Consider the following 20,664-nt stretch of genomic DNA (forward strand, 5'->3'; position numbering starts at 1 on the left):
AGCACTACCCCTGCCACCTTTCACGCAGAATAACCACACAAGCGACTAAAATCCCAGCAAGCAAAAAACCGACTTACCTAGACAAAGCCACGCCCAGCTCGGTGAAGGCTGCGATGCTGTTCGGCGAGTGCCTGGAAGCTTCCACGCGGCACCGGGCCGACGCCCTGGTCATTTTCCTCGGGGACGTTGGATTGAGCTTCGTCAACACCACCGAGAACCCCGTCGAGCTGGCGATCAAGCTCGACCTTTTCTACAACCTCAAGGCACGCCTGACGTCACGAATTCTCCGAGTGATTTGTCACCTATAGCTGACTCATTCTGGAAGTGATAATCAGAGCGAAACACATACCCGTAGTAAAACAGCGCCAGAGAACGCAAGGGACCAGACGAAGAATAATGGCACGCACACAGGGCGCACTAACAACTGAAGGTTTGTTTACTGGATGCCCAGAATAAGTACTGACTGAGCATGAATAAACAGAAGACAGCAAAAGATGAGAGATATGAGAGGCCATCACATGGTCGAGCCTACTACGCGTGAAAAATGGTTCCAGTAAGGAATCTGACGTCTTCCAGCTGAGAGCGTGACGGGCCGCTAGCTGACACGAGTCACCCAGATTTTTTTATGTCGGGCTTTAACGATATCCTTTGTTAACCTATGTGTTGATTTGGACATGATGCTAGTCTTTTTTTGTTGTTTGTTTTCTATATAGGCGCGCAGTCGCAGTCCCTACAGTGCAAACATAGATGTCCGGATATTAGTTTTATGGTGTTCTACTTATGTTTTTTCAATCTGTCATTTAGGCATCTTCCCGTCTACCCTATGTATGACGTGCTGCAATCCAAAGGAATTGCACGCTTTACAGGCTGAGCGTGGTGATTCTTAGTACACACAGATACCCTAGCTCCTTTATTGATGGCTCTGAACATTTTTGCTAGCTTATCGAGTGTGGTAAAAACTACCATTACTCCCGCCCTTTCCGCCACTTCACGTTATGCGAAACGGAATGTACGTAAGGAATAGCGTACGCATCCCTTACATTCATAAGTACCTACCTCGGCTCCACTTGTGTGGAGTGGAATAGGGACATCTTTCTACAAAAGGACGCTATCTGCATTAGATCTTGCATTTCTCCCTTTTTGAGTGACATTTTCTTAGCGAAATTATACAGATTGTTGCAACAGCGACTGACCTCCATCCAAGTACTACGTGTGTTTAGATTTGTTGAGGACTTTTTAGTAGTCTTAGAATATGACGCGAAAGGCTTGCAAAAGCAGTGTTCCGAATTATTTTCAATTTTTCGTCAGTGCATCGCACCTTTAATACTGACTGACGAGATTCCTGCTGACTCGTATTTAAGTTTTCGCGATTTAGGGCTGCATTTCTCATCCAAACAGGTCTGCTGGGAATTCCAGCCTAGAGCAAAAAAAAAAAAAAACAGGTTTTGATGTTTTATTCTTCGCATTCTAAGCTTGTAAAGCGCAGTATCATTCACTCATCCTTTGACACTGCCTTAAAGAAATCATGCGTCAATCGGCGGCAAAAGAGTTTCGACGAGAAGGTTCGTCGCCTTACTGAAACGGTATGCCCGCGGGCAATGCTTTCTGCAGTTGCAGAGAAGATGCTTAAGCTGAAGAAGCAAGGCGTCAACGCCGAGCGTGCGGGAAGGACGGAATTAACAAAAAGTATGAGGTGGATTAACAAAAAGTATGAGGTGCCGTGCAATTTACTCCAATTTAGGCGCAGATAAACGTAATAAATGAAGCCGCAGGAACATCTGAAGCCCCAAGCACGAAGCCCATAGAAATCCGTGTACTGCCCATTATTCCCATAGTGGCTGAACAATCGCAGTGCCAGAGGTACCTCTTGTAATTGTAGGAATGTTTATGGTTCCAACGAATCAACTCTCTAACAGAACGAAGTGACTGCCTCCTTTCGTTTCCCCATCATTCAGTGCCTCCTAGACAGCGGCTAGAGGGAATTCTGGCGCTAGTGTCTACAGGAGCTGCAATCAGAGTGGTTGAGCCAGCATGGGAATTATGCGAAGTGATTGGATTTGTGTAAACTTCGTCCTTCCCGGCTTCAAGCGGCGTTGTTAGTTCGTAAACTCGTCATTTTCAACAATGTACGGCGTAATAAATAATTACACATTATTAAAATTGTCCAACGGCTGGATTCGAACACAGGAGCTCTAGCACAGCAGCCTGATATTGAAACCATGGCGCCACGGACACGTGCACTGATACAAGCGATGTGAAATGTCCTTATGAATGTATCACGGCATGCCAGTGCCTTGAGACGCTTGACGCGTTTTGATTTGGCCGCCTCGGCAAGCTTAATAGTAAATAGCAGCGATGTTGCGTGTTCGCAGAGACTTATGCACTTCGAAGCATATACTTGTAGTGCGCGCGGATGGACGCGCCACTGGTGGCGACCTTCCGCAGAACACACAAGGTCGATTCAAATAGGTCGCGAAGCTTCGGGCGAAAAGCGGTTCAGTACAGATTGTCACCGACATCAGCATGGGGGGGGGGGGGGGGGGTTATGGGAGCAGCGATTGAAGCGCGACTATGTTTGGAGGGAACAAACGTTGGGAAAGAAAAACACGTTTTTTTATTCAAACGAGACACAGTTAGCTTCATTCAACGAAAATAAGATTCCTAGTCAATTTTATATATTCGTGATGAGTTAAGAAAATACGTTTAATTTTATTATTATGAATAAATGCATTTCTTTTCAGCGCCCATCGCTACAGGGGGCGTTGACGCCACTACCACTCGCAGTGCAATGCACGTCTTGAAACGGGCAGAAAGGCGCATTTGTAAAGTTCACCTGTTGAAATACGCCCCCCTCACAATTTGTGCTTTCTTGCTTGTCGAAGTTTGCCTGAATTTGGTGACGCGGGTAGCTTCCTCGCTTCTTAATCTGTTCAGTCAAAAGTAGTGAGTTACGACCGCCAGATAATTGTGTAGTTCTTTTCGTACGACTGCGCTGGCCGACGGGCTTGGCATCCGACAACAGGATCAGCACTCTACACCTAGAGCTTTCGTCGGCCTCCAAAGAAAGTATGTTCTGTGCAGGGATGCGATTTCGACAACCGTACGGCTGGGCTTTTCCTGCATCGCTTTCCACGCTGAAAGCTCGAAACGCCCATCAAGATGAATGGCGGGGCATTTGAATATATAGCTCCAAGGGAAGAACAACAAAACAAATTTCGCGCCTTCGAAAACAAAATGACGTCACTTCTGCTTTTAACGGACATGGCGTCACGTTATTTTTTCTTCCGTCGGAAGTGTTCCCACCACATACAGATGGCGCTATGCCCCATGAACCGGCGATGGACCGCCATGTTTTGAAGATATGGGCTCCTATGGAAGCTTCGCTACCAGGTATATTTACCTTGGAACACAAGGGAAAGGAGCCAGACGCGCGCCGTAGTTTGCTACGGCGTTGATGGTGCTTCTCTGTGTTATTCACGTTTTCAGAGAAAAATAGGCAACATCCTTCGCAAGTGTGGGGTGGCCAATGCTTCAAGGAATGTCGAAGAAGAATTGTGGCAGGGTAAGGGGCTAAAATACCGGTGAGAACGTCCCGGCGATACGGTTTTAATCCATAGAGTTTCATATTAGTATACCTAGAGGCAAATCTGGCGCTGCGATCGTTCAACCTACATGGGAATGATGGGAAGTACAGGCTTCGGATTGGCATTCTGTTGACTGGCGAACTAGTGTACAAGTATTTTTTAAAAAGTTTCGGTTTCGCTCCAAGCGCAATTGCTATAACCTGCAGTTGGACAGTGGAACGCAAAGCTCTCTGCGTTTGTTAGGTTGCTCAGAGTGGCGATAGCGCGCTGGGCCAGCGACTGGGACGATGCTTGTCTCGCGGTGTGGCGTCGAAGCCGTGACGAGAAAGCGGCGGCATCGTAAACGTTGAAAGAACATGTTTTGAGCGTTTAGACCTTTGTTTGTTAAGTGTGTTACGTTGGCACTGTAGCGTTACGTGCTTTATGAAACTTCAGAATAGAACAAAGAAGGCACTACTGATACAAGACATATACAATTGTACTTCTAGTGGCTTGACAATCAAATTTTATTGAGGGCTTCATTATGTGCTCGTTTATGTGCTCATTGAAATGCGTGTTTTAGGACTTTGAGAACACAAACTTACTTGTGGTAGGAAAGATAGCTGCTTCCTAGCTGTAGTCTAGTGTCGCACAATGGGTACCCGCAAAGCCACGCTGTAACGCTTCGGAAGCGGTACGCCAATATAAAATATGATGGAGCATACTCGTAGGAGGCCACTAGCGTCCTACCTAGCACGGCAGCAGATGTGCTTAAAATTACTTGAAGGCGTTCAGCAATTGTGACAGCCGACGCAACCTTTCGAAAGAGCGAGAGAGTTCGCAAGTGCCTGTCGTCTGCGAGAAAAGTCTCGCGTTTGCAGCGAGCAGGCTTCGTAGCAGACGACACTTGTAGAATTCCTCTCAAGGACGCAACGCTTTGTCACAATACAACATTTTTATTTCCAGAAATACTTGATGAGTATTTTTATATAAGTACATGCACGGTTGTTTTGCTGTTGCAAAAATGAATAAATAATTATTCTTTGGCGTTAAATTGGGAAGAGAATCGCACGAGTATGCATACCCTGGTGTGTCCTGCTGACAAACCATAGTAAACCATGCTTCCATCTCAACGTCATGCAAAGTTTATGTAGCGTGTTGTGCATTATATAACATACTGCGGAAATAGAATTAGATTTTACGCGATAATATTTGAGTATAGCGTTGTTTACTGCGCCAGAAGCAAACGCCACTAGTCTAAAGACCGAAGTCAATCCGAAGCCTGTACTTCCCATCATTCCCATGTAGGTTGAGGCGACGCTCATGAGAACCCCCGTAGACACTAGCGCCACATTTCCCTCTAGGGTATTTTTAGAAACTCTATGGTTTTAATCATTCCCCGCAAAGCCTCGTCATCGGGAGCAACGGTACCAATGGATCGTCGTTTCGGCAGGAAATTTTTTGTTCTCATCCTTTCCTTTGTCGCGTAGGTGTTTTTTTCCACTCGGTCATAGACGCGTAAGCGACGAAGTTCGTCTGCAGTGCAGCATGCGGTTTAAAGGCATTTCGCTAAAATTCGCAATGCCGGTTGCCGCTTATATTGTGTTCAGCTTCTTCACGGCGTTGCGCTAGCTAGGCAGCACGACTGCACGAGCGCATTGTGTTGTATGCTGAAGCTACTGAAGCTTGCAAGAACTGAAATTGTTAGTTTTATGTGGCCCGGTAAATCCTTGCACCAGCTGTCGCGCACTTCATGTCTTTACATCTATTTTATGCGTGGCTTCGCACATGCTTAACTATTGCTAGTTGCTTCATGCATAACTCTTGATTCTTTTGAGCTGCGAGGTTTTCACCCTGCTTCGTTTGTAAGGGGTATAAATCACGCTGTGTCTTATCAGGATGATACCAAGCAAGTGCTTCTTTAACAACTTTATTCTTTCCGCTCGAGGGCATCTAGATATCGTGGTTTCTTGAGAAACGTGTTTAGGAAATAGGTAGTTCAGGGCGAGAATTGCTAATAGTTGCTGCATCTGGTATTTTTGTTCCATTTTTCGCTGAAAAGTTCGCGTAACGTTTGGTAAGTCATCACACCTCGATGCTGTCTGAGCAGACTTAACACGCCGAGTGATTTGTTTGTTTCGCAAAGTAGTCTCTTCTCGCATGCGAATTTAGTACTCAACTGAATTCTTTATTGTTAAGCTTACGCCGCCGAGGACTAAACCCGGCCTTGCCGCCAGCACTCATCTACTTTGACTGGCGCTGCTCTGCCTTTAAATATATCATGTGGCACCTCTCCCTAGTAACATTTTTAAAAAGTACTGAAATGCTAGTCAGACTTTAACTTTGTACGTTTCCAAGCAGCCTCCTTGGGGAATATAATATTGCAGGAACTGCAGTTGATCGGCGTATGCAACAGAATTGCATCGGCGGTACAGCGCTAACACGCGCTTTTGTTAACCCGTGCGTTTGGTGACTTCGTCGACTAGTGTACGCGTCTCCATAAATAAATTCGCAATTACTCTTCTTGAGACGACTTTGACAACACTTATTCGGCGATGTCACATGTATTCATCGGCAGAAAAATCACAACGGCATATGCAAACATCACACCGTGTGGATTTGTTTGATATAAGTCTGCACTAATGATGGGTACCTATTACTGAGGTACAGCAGGAGCATTACGGCAACGGTAGAAGTAAAAAAAAAACGATCGAGACCTCGCATTACTCAACAGAATTTATCGACTAGTTAACATGACCTCCACTTCATGTGAATGGGGCTCGTGTTATTTGTCCGCGGGACGCACCTGGCACGTATGTGGGCCATGTTGTCCCAAATACCGGTAACATCATGTTCATACCCACTCCCACAGAGGTCAACGTCTTCCCTACAGCTGTCACTGCAGGAAGAAGCAGTCTGGCACCCGAACAAAGGAGAAATCGCAGCCGCGAACTTCAGCCGTTCTTGCTGCAAAGGGTTGTCGGCTGCTAGTGCTCCGGCGCGTGCTATTGAAAGTGCCCGCTAGGTGGCCATCTGTGGCGCCTCTATAGGCGCTGCACGCGGTGTATAGATTGCTCTGAAGATTACGACAATTATTACGACACGTTACAGCATAGAGCAAAGAACGCTGTAAGAGGGCATCTGATTGGTCGTACTGTGCCAAGATTGCTGTCAAAAGCAATTAAAAGACCCTACATGAACGCTGCCATATTACCTTGTTCAGTGTGGCTGCGGGTATGAATTCGAGAAAGTGAGGATACGAGAAATATACAAAAAATGCAGCATGTCGCGGGCGCGTGCCTGAGCTTTCGTCCTCACTGACAACTGCTTGTTATGCAAAAGAACCGATGGCCCATATATGTGAGCGTGTATGCTCTGAGGGCGATGTCATGGTTAACTGTGCTTTTCTAAATTATGGTTACAGAACGCAAAATATCTGTTTTATAAATCTAAGAAATCTTCAGTGCTACACTAGTTTGCAGTCTCGGGTTTTCCGAATAGCCTGGACGAGATACAGTGAAGCCCCGAGAGTGAGCGTAAGTTTCGACACGCATCAAAAGGACCCTAATAGTATAAGGCCTTCTACGTAAAATAAAAAATATATGTATTCTGGGGTTTCACATGCTCAAATTACGATATGATGAGGTTTTGCCTAGTGGGGGATCCCGGAATAGTTTTGACTGTACCATGGGTTCTTAACGTGCATACTGTGCACGGTACACGGGCGTTTTACAGCAAAGCTGTATATGACTTGGATCCCGAGATTTTTTCGTCTCCGTCGACAGAACAGTTGACAGAAAACCATTCCACGAATTGAAGCCAAAAGTGCCTATCTCCATTAAAACTACGCATGCAAAAGGCACATTAGTATTCGTTCAACAATAAAAAAAGAACCACACAAGTGTCAAATCCACATGGTATATGATAAGGCGCGTTTGACCAATGCAAAGCGGGTAGCGTTGGTCGCATCCATTTCCTTGTGAAGATTACGGTTGCATAAACTGCAGTTGCCGGGAAGCGGCAACTACAACATACGAAGGAGGGAGTGACGTCACTTCGCTACATATGTAGAAGAACCCGCCTAGCAACTGATTTCATTTGTGTGGTGATAGCGCTACGGGAAGGCCACGCATAGTTAGGACTTCCGAAGAGCAGCGTGAAGATGATGAGCGTCGACAGCAACAGCAACGTCAGTATGCATAATGACGTCGTGCTCAGGCTAGGCAGGACGCAGTGGTTCCTGGCCAAAGCAAGCCACGCACACTTAGCTACTGCTTTGTTGCAGCGCATTTGTCTTGCTCTCAATCATTTCACGTAGTGCATTCGTCAATCATTCAAGGCTACGTCACAGTGGTCTGTGATGTAATACCACAGCTTCGTTGGCTAACCACCTTCGCATCGTGAAATGGAGCTTTTCTAAGAAATCGCTGTTTTATGCAATGAAGCAAAAAAAAATAACTGGAACACCATTGCATTTTGACATTGAAAATTATCTCGGAACCGGGGCTGCCCAGAGAATTCGTTCCAAGTGCATACGTCGTGCGAAGTCAGCGGCTATAATTCCTGTATTGAATATGTAGCGCAATAAAAAGAAAGGTGATTACCGTAATTACTTTCATTCTTCAATTGAACATTTTGATTCCTCGCAGAAGTAAAGGCAGCTCCATCTATTATTTAGACCAAGGGTTAGAATTGTGTTGTCTGCCATAGGCAATCTTTAAAAATTTGATGCAGCTAAAAGAACAGCCTATATATTGAACACCTTATTGAAAGCCAGCGTAGAGTAGGACCAATTTCCATTTCGAAGTTTCTTTCTCGAAAGCTAACATGAATCATTTTGCAACATTCTGCTATGAGTCATTAGATCGAAACAATTTAGGCACTGGAGTTTTGTAAGAGGGTCTCATTGAAAGGACAAAGTTGCTAAGAGGCTGCCACTATCTAACAACAGCGGCCGCTTTGCCGAAATGCGCTGGCTTCGCGTTCAAGTTCGTCCCTCGTTTCTTAACATTAAATGTCTCTTGCCGGACTTCTCCGAGTCAAGTGCTGGCGTAGCTGACATATCTTGCGTCTCGACACCATCTCGTAGACATTTTTCGACCTACGTCTCCACCCGACGTGGAGGCATGCTGACGGCCGCCGGATGCTGTCCATGGGCCGCCGGCTCGACCTGGAGTCGTGGCGCATCGAGCGCGTCCGCTTGCGCCGTCGTGGGGCGTACGAGGAGCTGGTACACTCTCACGTCATCGTCATGGTTTTACACGTACGTGCTCGTTTCGCCCAGTCGCGGCTCGTAGCGCACTAAACAAGCCCTCGTCTGGCGCTCGCTTTCTGGCTTTTCTGTAAAACGGTGTGCCAATAGTTGCGTACCCCTGTATTGGCGGTTAGCAACGGATTAAATTCGCTAAAGCGAGCCTGCCAGCTTCTCTTCATCCTGAGCCGCAGTGAAGTGAAGAGTATATACTTTGGGAAGGAAATGAAGAGCACTGGAGCAGCACCCTTGGCCATGCATTTATAATATTGAGTGAATGATGATGATGAAAAACGTTTATTTGCTCTATTTTGCAGTGATTCTTGCGGCATCAGATGGAGTCTTCCATCTTCTCTCCAGGGTCGGTTCCCCTAGTCCAGGGCTCCGCTGAGGGTAGCTGCCCTGCGTGCACGCCTTACTAGTCCTTGTTGGACTTTCAGGATGTCGCTGGATAGCATCCTCTCCCACTGTTCCGCACTCGGGTTTTTTATTATGGCTAGCCCTTCTGTTTTCTGGCAAGCCCATGTGGTATGGTATAGGGTTGGTTTGTCTCCACACCATGGGCACTTGCTCTCGTACTGCGTGGGGTAGATCTTGCTTAGCATGTTTAGGCACGGGAATGTTCCGGTTTGTAGCTGTCGCCATGCTACGGCGTCTTCTCTGTTTAGTTGTTGGTGAGGGGGCGGGTATTTTCGTCTGATGCCTCTGTTGTAGTTTAGTATCTCTGAATAGCTTTGGGCCACCGGCTCAACCCTTATAAAAATTTCTAGCAACATTTTTTAGACAGTCTATAGACTTTTGTTACTAGAACCTAATAACAGTCAATTGAAATTCTACCAAATGTCTTTATACAATCCTACCAACTCTCTAGTAACATCCTAGAAACAATTGGCCACCAACTACCAATAGAAACATGTTCATAGGATGTCTTTAAAGTTCCTACCAATTTCCTATGAACATTTGTCTTTATACACCCTAGTAACATTCTTTCAAAAGAGAGACGTTCATATATTTTCTGTTAAATTCCTACCAATCCCCTATTAACAAACTTTCTTTATACACCATATTAACATTCTTTCAAAAGAAAAATGTTCATATATTTTCTGTTGACTTCCTACCGATCCCCTATTAGCAAGCTTTCTTTATACGCCGTATTAACGTTCTTCCAATTGAACAATGTTTGTAAATGTTCTGCCATCTTCCTACCAATCACCTATTAACATTTGGTATCTTTATACAGCCTAGTAACATCTTACCAAGAATTGGATTCTATCAAGAATTGGACCCTATCAAGAATTGGCTACCGTACTTCAATTGAAGCATGTTCATAGATGGTCTGTAAACATTCTACTAACCGCCAACCAACACAAGTCTTTTGGCTCTTTAGTAACACTCTGGCAATATTTTACTTCCATGTGCTTATGTACTTGCTACTGACGTCTTACTATCCCCCTAGTAACATTTGTCCCACATGCGACCTAGTAGCATAGTGTAAAAATGTGTCAGTATGCGTGAACATGTTGGTAAAAGGCAGTATGAAACCCAGAAGGTACATGTACATGGAAAACAAATGCAAGTTTGCACTGAAATAAGTTTATTCACACAAAAAATATTCACACAGAATTGTGAAAGAAGTAGTAGAGAAATCAATAAAAATAATAAATTAATAATGACTTAGTTGATTACGGCATGGCAGCTGTCGCATAATCTCTAGGAAGCATCGATTATAATGTATTCTTTAGATTCAGAGCTGATGTCCAGAATGTTTGCAGAATGAACCAACCCTGCACAGAAACAAGATGGTCAGTGTTAACATCATGTTCAGGTTAGCATATCACATACACAGAGCAGCTTTTTAACAAGGTTCAGATGAATCCAAAATTGTAACCGTCATCCCTGTTTACTTGCAGAGGAGTTGGCAAGGATTGGGAACATTTTGCAATGCATATCATTTGCTGCGTAGTATTTACTACATGTTATTAAAATTAGGAAAGTGTCCAGAATGTTTTCTCTACCAATTATCCGCATAAATGAGTTACTCACTCAAAAAGTTAATTAAATGGTTTATTCGTGGTGAAACTTGTAGCGCGCACAATAGACACGGACGCAGAGACGGTGGACACGCGAGCGCTTACTCACAGCTGGTTATTTTTGGAAGGACTGAACGTAACAGCGCCAGCTAGCTGCACCGAGCATGTGCAAAACGTGTCATCCATATTTATATAAACAGATTACAGAGCATCAAGGAGTATTCAACAATACAAATGCTTTGTCAGTGATAGCAACCAATGGCTGACTGACGCATTTTTAAGCACGCCTTATTATATGGAACGCTTCTGTAATTTGACGTGATCGTTTATTTTTACTCGGAAACAAAATATCAGTGTCAAAATATACCGGTTCACAATGACATTGGTTGCAATGGTTAACAAGCGCGAATGATTTTCTTTCACATTCGCACTTGTCTAACCAGTGCAACCTACGTCATTGTGAACCGTTTCGCTGAAACATATGTAATTGTGAACCATGAAACTATACGCTCAATATTTTACTATCTCTCATCCTGTGCAGCCAGAGTACGAAAGAGCAAAGAATGATTTCATGATCAGACAATATTTAACACACATTAAGTCAATGCGAACACTGTGAAAACGAAGTATTTGTACGCTTCTTGTTTATAGCAACTTCAAGCGAACCGCATGACGCGGGGCAGCTGACAAATGTAAGACAATCATTCTTAAAACATTTCACGTCGTTACAGTTCGCGCTATAATAACCTGCCAGAATGCGGCGTAGGAAGAAATAAAATAACATCAAAATAAAATGTTTATGAAAAATGATGGAAAAGAACATACCTTTTATTATAGTTTGGAGATAGAGAAAACTTCGGCGCATAGCAGTCTTGAGGAACAGCTATTCGCTACTCGTGCAGTTTAAAACACGGGCAGTGCCAATATTGAATCACTTCACACGACACTGCATCGCAGCTGGCAGAGAAGTTCCAGAAACGCGCACATCACGGAATGAAGAAAGCACCGTGGGCTTCGCAAACACCTTGCTGGTTGGCTTGCATTGATGAATTAGCCACAACACATCATAAGAACAAAAAGCAGCAAAAACAGCTAGATTGCGGCTACAATACGCCACGAAACACCTACATCCCTCGACCGTACCATGCCGGCGTCGCAAAAGAACTGATGGCGATTGCGATAGTCACCCTCTTTGCCTCGACTCGGCCAACTGTCAAATTTTTGCGCATGCGCGGGAGAGGCATGCTACATTCTTTCCATCCACCTGCTTCGCCTTGACCGCCGCGGAACTAAAGCCCCTCTTTAAGCTGAAGATGAAAACAGACTGGAAGGAGAAGCAGCAATAAATTACATCCAAAAAGTAACAGCCGAATCTTTCCAAGGCAAGGACGAGGTTGTATTTGAAGAGAAAAAGAGCATGAAAGAGACCCAAGGGGGAAAGGAGCTAGTGCTTACAAATTTAAACTGGAAGAAAGCGGAAGAGAAAATACCTAAGCGCACAGCCACAGGGCTAGACGAGGTTCCCGTTAGGCTGATAAATGAACTGGGACCAAAAAGTAAGGAAGCTCTCGTGAAAGCAGTTGAAAAAACTTTAAAAGATAGACGAATACCAGACAGTTGGCGACAAAGTAGAATGAATTTAATTTATAAAGGTAAGGGGGAGAAAGACAGAATTCACTCGTATAGACCGTTGACCATTACATCGGTAATATACAGGCTAGCAATGCAGGCAATCAAATTAAAGCTTCAAGCATGGGCAGAAAATAATGACATTTTGGGAGAGCTTCAGAATGGCTTTAGAATAGGTAGGCGTTTGGATGATAACTTGTTTGTTCTTACTCAGTGTATTGAAATATCAAAAGCAGAAAGCAGACCGTTGTATGTGGCCTTTTTGGACATTACAGGAGCATACGACAACGTAGACCGCAGCATTTTGTGGGATATTCTGGAAGGGGAAGGCTTAGGTAACGATTGTATACAGCTTTTGAGAGAGATTTACCTAGAAAATACTGTTTGCGTTGAATGGGAAGGGATGAGGAGCGCGGAGAAAGTTCATATCAACAAGGGACTGAGGCAGGGGTGCCCTTTATCCCCGCTGCTGTTTATGATGTACATGGTGAGGATGGAGAGGGCGCTAGAAGGAAGTAATATCGGGTTTAATCTCTCATACAAACAGGCAGGTACAGTAATAGAGCAGCAACTCCCAGGTTTATTTTATGCAGACGACATTGTGTTGCTCGCAAACAACCAAAGTGATTTGCAACGTCTGGCTAATATTTGTGGACAGGAAGGCAACAATTTAGGTTTGAAATTTAGTGTTAGAAAATCAGGTGTTATTGTATTCAATGAAAACAGTGAACAGACAGTGGAGATACAGGGCCAAGAAATACCTCGGGTAACAGAATATAAATACCTTGGTATATGGATAAACGAAGGCAACGGATATATGGAAACACAGGAAAAAACCATAACAGTCAAGGGGAAGAGAAATGCAGCCATAATGAAGCACAGAGCGCTATGGGGATACAATAGGTACGAGGTCCTCCGAGGTATGTGGAAAGGGGTAATGGTTCCAGGACTTACTTTTGCAAATGCGGTTGTTTGCTTTAAATCAGGGGTACAATCAGGACTCGACGGGAACCAAAGGTCAGTGGGTCGCCTCGCATTGGGCGCTCACGGGAAGACTACAAATGAAGCTGTGCAAGGGGATATGGGCTGGACTAGTTTTGAAGTGAGGGAAGCTCGCAGTAAAATTGAGTATGAAGAACGGCTGAGGAATATGGAGGAAAGTAAATGGGCTGGGAGAGTGTTCAGGTATCTGTACAGGCAAAACATTGATTCACAGTGGAGGAAAAGAACTAGGAAGCTTACCAGCAAGTATGCGGCCTGTGGGGTGGGCAACACAGCAACAAAGAAGGTCAAGCGGAAAGTCAGAGAGGCTGAATTAATCTCATGGGTGGCGACAATGGAAAAGAAACCTGCCATGAGTAACTACTTAAGGGGAAAAAACGAAATTAGGAAAGAAACCATTTATGATAACTCAAAGGGAAGCTCATTACTTTTCGAAGCGAGATCGGGATGCCTTAGAACACGCACGTATAAAGCGAGATATAAGAAGGAAGAAGAAGCATGTGCTTGCTGCGGTAAAGCTAGGGAAACGACGGAGCATATTTTATTAGAATGTGAAGACATCTATCCAGCGGTCGATTTAGGCACCACTGGCCTCCTTGAAGCCCTTGGGTTCAGCGGGAACAGTGGAAAAGCAAACAGGTCCGCAATAGACATCAGTAAGAGGCGATTGGAGGATTGGTGGAAGAAAAGTAGGGAAACGACAAAGGACGGAGACGTACAAAAGCACAGTTCGCAATAGGGTATCAGAAAATTTGGACGTGGTAGTTCATAGTGTGTTTTTTTGTTCTCATGGGTTAACCTAGGTAGGATATTAGGCAGCATAGTAGCAAGAGCTTGGTGGCGCAAGCCACCGCCCCGTTCCAAAGGGGACGCTCATAACATCCATCCATCCATCCAAGCCGAAACATGCCCCCCCCCCCCCCACCCCTTCTCCACTACTTTGTGATGGTTGACTCACACCTAGACATTCGTCGCCTCTCAGTGAAAGTTGTGGCCGGCCTTTTGTACGCACCCCTTTCTGGGAACTGCACTTAGAGGGAGGAATGTACCTCATGGCCAACGCGGTGTTGACAAAGAAAAAAAAACTGACAAGACAGCCGGCTCAATTTGTTGGGCATTTAGGGGCTGTATAGTTTTATCTTTCTAGACAATTATTGTTCTGAAAACCGACTTTTTTCTCGAAATGTAATAAACATAGAAAAATATAATATTCGGTAAATTATGTGGTTATTCTATTTTGCGCAAGAGCATCCTTTAGCACTTGCTGCTTTCAAAGACAAAGCTTTGCTCCCTAGCGCCCAGCGGTGAAGCACATTGTAGTACTATTTTTATAGTCAAATACAATTCCAAAGCGTGGCGCCTATGACGTTAGCAGTTTTCAGACGCCCGAAGAACGGCAAAAGCATGGCCTTTGATATCCTGGCTCTTGGCATACGGAATGCCATTATTACGGATGTCATGATGACCCGTTGTCGGAACTCAAAATTTTGTCGCCGTTTTGTGGAGCAAGATCACTGAATGTTAAGAGTGCATAATTATTTCTTTTCTATCTGTTTTCACACACAGCAAGCTACCATCGCCATAAAGCACATCAGTTGACATAGTTACTTTGCCTTCACTTTGATGCAATGTCCATTTCCTTTAATGTGCAGCAGCCGTCAGTAGGAGGCAGGGACGAAAGCGTGCGAATAGGAACGCGTAGAAAGCTACATTTTTTATACAGTAAGGGTAATTTAATTATTTTTTCACAGAAAGGTGTTACTTGCTCAGAGTTCAGCTTTTCTTTCTATTCGAACTGTGCGCTTCTCAGGTCAATACTCGCTCTCACTCAACAGCAGCTGTATTTTGCAGCCTTTTGGACATTTGAGCGGCAACGTTCCAGCGCCGTGTTACCCTGAGTTTCGGCTCTTTTTATTCTTTTTAACTAATATCTTGACACTACTATGCTGACACGTTCGAGCTTAGGGCGTACTATTTATATCGCAGTATGCACTGACCTGATTATCTCGTTGCAAAGCTAATTGGTGGCATTGCAATAGCAGTGTGTGGTAAGGGCAAATAAGCGCTCCAGCCCCACGCCACACCACCCGCCTGCCCGCACGCGTGTGGTCGGGTGAAAATTTGCACATTTCGTAGACTGGTACAGACATTTCGGTTTACACTGCATGTGCGAGCCCAGTGTATGCCAAAATTTGTGAACCAGTGGGCGAAATGTACAGTTTTCTGCACGACCGCACGCGTCACGGCTCAAGTGTAAATTGGCCTTTAATTAACCAGCCCGAAGGTCCAGATAAAGCTCTGCAACAGGTGCGCGGCCTGCACAGTAGTCCGCTATCACACCGGTCAGGTGGTGTAGCGCAAGCAAATTTTCTCGGAGTGTGCTGACGTCACCGCACGCCCACGTAGTCCAGTAGAATCTATAGAAAGATTAGTTCTAACAGTTTACGAAGATATTTCTTTAAACATTTTAGTAGCGCTCCGTCAACAATTCGCTACCGACTTGGACTGGGACTACGATTTAAAACAAAGAGCTTGGCTCCTGAGTATGTCATATGTAGGCATTAATGTGTGTTAGAAAAATTTATCAAAAACTCTCAAGTTACTTCCCATTCTAAATATTTTTCGGCAAACAGTACGAGCTGTGGACCTACTGAGGATACATGTCCTTCAAACAAAAAAATATAGTTATAGTTCGATGACGTATAGTAAAACATTCTTTACACAAAAGTAACGAGCCTTGTGACGCACTACTAAAGTGGTTATAGAGACAAAAGCTAGAAAAATACATGTTGATGGGGACCTTAAAATATTCTATGTGCAAAAGTAAGAAGGAAGTCTTTTCCGGTGTATTAAAAATATTCTTTGTACAAAAATAAGAAGGAAGTCTATTAACGGTGTATTTAAAACCTTCTGTATACAAAAGTAAGAAGAAAGTCTGTTAACAGTGTATTGAAAATATTCTTTATACAAAAGTAAGAAGGAAGTCTGTTAACAGTGTATTGAAAATATTCTTCATACAAAAGTAAGAAGAAAGTCTGTTAACGGTGTATTGAAAATATTCTTTATACAAAAGTAAGAAGGAAGTCTTTTGACTGTGTATGAACAAATGTTACTAGAATGTAAATGTAAATAGACTGTCAATAAAGTAAATAGAAAGTTGGTAGGAGTTCTAAAGAATGTTAACGTTCATTTTTATAAGGGAAGTTCCTCAGCGGGGTCGGGATTGTTGGATGCTTGGTTTGTTGCGTGCCCTCGAGCTATCCTATCGGCCTCCTGATTTCCCGTAATGTCGGTATGTCCCGGCACCCAAACTATCGCGTGTTTGGCCTGGTTGTTGACGGTTTTGCCACTTGAGGGGAGGATGCGGAGCGCGCTGTGGCTGATTCTGCCGTTTAGGTAGTTGCGGCATGCTGCTTGTGAATCTGTGAGTATGGTTAAGGACCTGTTGGATCGGCAGCCCTCCGCTGCCGCTAGAGCCACGGCTGCCTCTTCGGCCTCAACTACCGTACAGCTCCGAATTGATGCGCTGGTGATTTTTTTTAGGTCCGAGTTGATCACCGTTGCGACTTTGCTCTTCTTGTGGTTTCTGTCCTGAGTGTAGGTAGCGGCGTCTACGTACACTGTGTCGTGTCTAGTTGCCAGTGTTCTTTGTACATACTCTGCTCTTGCTTGTCTTCGTGCCATGTGTAGGTTCGGGTCGATATTGCTGGGTATCAGTGCTACTTTGATGGTGTTTTTGTATTCGTCCGGTATCGTCTCCGTGCTTTGTGTCTCCTTTATGGTAGCTTCACCGCCGTATCTGCTCAGGAGTCTTCTGCCCATTGCCGATAGCTTTAGTCTTTGCATTTGCGCGATTATCTGCACTTCTTGGAGCTCCTAGAGACTGTTGTGTAGCCCCAGGGCCAGGAGTTTGTCGGTCGATGTTGACTGCGGTAGGTGGCGCGCCGTCTTGAGGGCTTTCCTCAGGATTGCGTCCGCTTGTTGCATTTCGGGCTTCGTACAGTGGTAGTACGGGAGGCTGTACGTCACTCTACTGACCACCAGGCTTCTGACCAGTTTGAGTGTGTCTGCTTCCTTCATGCGGTGTCTTTTCCGCGAGACCCGCATTATCATGCGGGCCACTTGGTTGGCTGCAGTTTTAAGTAGTGTTATTGTGTGGGTACATCGTTGGTTCGATTGTATCCACATTCCTAATATCCTGATGAGCGTCTTCTCCGGGATTGGCTGTCCCTCGAGGTGGATGTTCTACTTCATGTTTACTTCCTGTGGGATGGTGCGATTCTTCTTGCCTCGCCATACTCTTAGGAGCTCGGACTTCTCCGTTGAGCAGGCTAGACCTCTTGCCTTGACATATTCCTCTACGCATGTCGCAGCTTCTTGTAATCTTTCTTCCTTTTCCCTGAGTGAGCCTTTGGTGACCCATACAGTGATATCGTCGGCGTACATGGCGTGGCGTACGCCGTCGATTTGGTCTAGTTGTTGGGCCAGTCCAATCATGGCAACATTGAACAGGATGGGTGAGATGACCGATCCCTGCGGTGTGCCTTTGTTTGGGGTGTTGAACTTTTCGGATCTGAGCTCGCCCAGGCCGATTGTTGCTGTTCTGTTTATAGCAGAAATACAGCAAGCTATGCAAAGAATGGAACAGCAGATAACCATGCCGGGAACAGAAATCCGCACCCTACGAAAACAGAAAATTACCGAAGGCGTCAAAGACAAGTTCAACCAGAGACGTCCGACGTTAGAAAACTACAGTACTAGAGACGACGACCCCGAAATTTAAGCATAGACAGTACAACCAAAAGAACTAAAAAAGAAGAAAACTAGAAATATGGCAGTGGAACTGCAGATGATATAGAAGAAAACAAGCACTACTACAACAGTACATCAACACACAACTAATTCCACCCGACGTAATATACTCTACAAGAAACAGGGATTACCCCAACACTACAGGGCTACACGTGCTACGAGAATCCGGAGGAAGGGAGAAGAACGGCAATCCTAGTCAACAAAACCCTCATCGCTATAAGCCATGACAGGATAGCCGACACAGACGTAGAGCACGTAATAGTCGATATCATACCAAAAAAAAAGGAAGGGAGGAAGCATATTCATCGTAAATATATACAGCCCCCCGAGACAAAGCAGGGCGAAATTTGACGCGCTGTTCAAAGGAGCAGACAAGCTGGCTAAAGGAAATGCACTAGTCATACTGGGAGATTTCAACGCCAGAGAGGAGAGCTGGGGATACACGAGAACGGATCAAAAGGGAAGACCGGTAACGGAAGCAGCTGACAATATCGAGTGTGAACTCATCACGGAAGTTGATACCCCTACGAGGATCGGGAACAGCGTGAACAAGGACACCTGTCCCGATCTCACGTTCGTCAAAAGAACAAGGCAAGCGGAGTGGGACAACCTAATGGAAAACCTAGGTAGCGACCACTATATCCTCAAGACGCCAATCTCAATAGCAGACAAAATTAGACGACAAATAGGGAAAGCAAACATAACGGACTGGAAAGCGTTCAGAGAAGCATGTGGCGATACAATAAAAAGCATCGAATCTATAACAGACTGGGGGAACATGCTCAAAGAAACACAACGCAAATTCACCAAAGAAATTGAGCGTACGCCGCAGACGCCGGACGTGGACTCTAGACTTCTCAGGCTATGGGAAGCCAGAAGGGGGCTCACAAAAAGGTGGAAAAGACAGAAATACAACAGAAAGCTCAAGCTAAAGATCGCGAAAATCACGAAAAATGCAGAAGAATACGCGGCGCAGCTAGCGAAGCAAAATTGGCAACAATTTAGTGACTCTCTAAACGGAACCTTGAGCACTGCAAAAACATGGCGCGTACTCAAGGCACTCCTAGATCCAGTAAAATCAATGACCGAAAACAACAAAGACATATACCGACTGGTGCACCAGTACAAGGGAACAGACTCTGAACTATTGGACAAAGTACGCAAAAAGTGCTACGGCGACGGCGACCCAGCAGCCTACACAGAGCGCTACAAAGGAGAAGAAAATGGAAGGCTGGATAGACCCATCAGCCGGAAAGAGGTGTACGCGGCGATAAGAAGCGCAACAAAGAACACAGCCGCAGGTGCGGACAAGATCAAAAACGCGCTCATCCGCAACCTCGGAGACGAGCTAGTCGAAAAGCTAACCGAATACCTCAATGGACACTGGCAAGCGGGAACAGTACCAGAAGAATGGAAACACGCGGAAGTCATCATGATCCCGAAACCAGGCAAGAAACTTCAAGTGGAAAACCTCAGACCAATCTCTCTGACATTATGCCTAGGCAAGATCTATGAGAGAGTGGTTACGAGGAGGCTACAAAATCATATGGAAGAAAACGAGCTGTACCCCCACAGCATGTTTGGTTTCAGAACCAGGCTCTCGACCCAAGATGTACTGCTGCAAATCAGAGAAGAGGTACTGAGCAATATCCCGCTCAACGGAGAGCACATCATCATGGCACTGGACGTCAAAGGCGCCTTTGACAACGTAAGCCACGAAGCCATCCTGACAGGACTAGACAACCTAAATTGCGGCATGAAATATTGAGTGAAGGTGCAGGTGCGCGTGTGCCGGTGCACGCGTGCTGATTGGAGCGTGAATGCGGTTCGAAATCTGACAGGACCGGAGGGGTACGTTGTATGGCTCGGATTCTGTCACTATAAAACGCCACTTGTAATATTGGCTCTTTTTTTTATTTGCCGAAAGGCCGATTCGATTCCGGCAGATATTCCTTTCGTTTTTTTTTTCTGTTTTAGCCGTGTACCTAACTTTGTGTACTGGTCGTTCCAAGTTAAAGAAACGTCATGGAGAGTTCAAGGTTTGGGGTCTTCGCAGTTGCTGTGAAGGTTGCGGCACGCCGCTCGGAGGGAATATAGGCGAATAAGACCCAGCTGTAGGACTGACCAATCAACAAGACAGACCCAGGCCTTGCTCCCTCACTACGCTAAAACCTTGCGTGGCAAGAAAATGCGCTCATTATACCGTGAAGAAATCGAGGTGACCTCGCGTTAGAACACATCTTGCTTTTCAGTCCGCGGCTCCCAAATGATTCGAGGCACTAAGTACGTGCCTTACTGCAATAATGAGAAAAATTTTTAGACAGAAGCTGAATTGGTTGAGCGCGCGACTGGGGGGTTGCGGTAAGAGGGGAAGTGT

At 45.1% G+C, this 20,664-nt stretch overlaps 1 protein-coding gene across 1 annotated transcript in view; it reads left to right on the forward strand.

The window, feature by feature from the left end:
• LOC135914949 (endothelin-converting enzyme 2-like) overlaps positions 1-20,664 on the forward strand; it is a 69,014-nt gene that overhangs the window by 23,461 nt on the left and 24,889 nt on the right. Inside the window, exons 5-6 of the mRNA XM_065447881.2 lie at positions 29-263; positions 8,653-8,826. Coding sequence (XP_065303953.1) covers positions 29-263; positions 8,653-8,826 — 409 coding nt within the window. The remainder of the gene's footprint in view (positions 1-28; positions 264-8,652; positions 8,827-20,664) is intronic.

Source organism: Dermacentor albipictus, unplaced genomic scaffold (genome assembly GCF_038994185.2).
Source record: "Dermacentor albipictus isolate Rhodes 1998 colony unplaced genomic scaffold, USDA_Dalb.pri_finalv2 scaffold_11, whole genome shotgun sequence".
NCBI lineage: Eukaryota > Metazoa > Arthropoda > Arachnida > Ixodida > Ixodidae > Dermacentor > Dermacentor albipictus.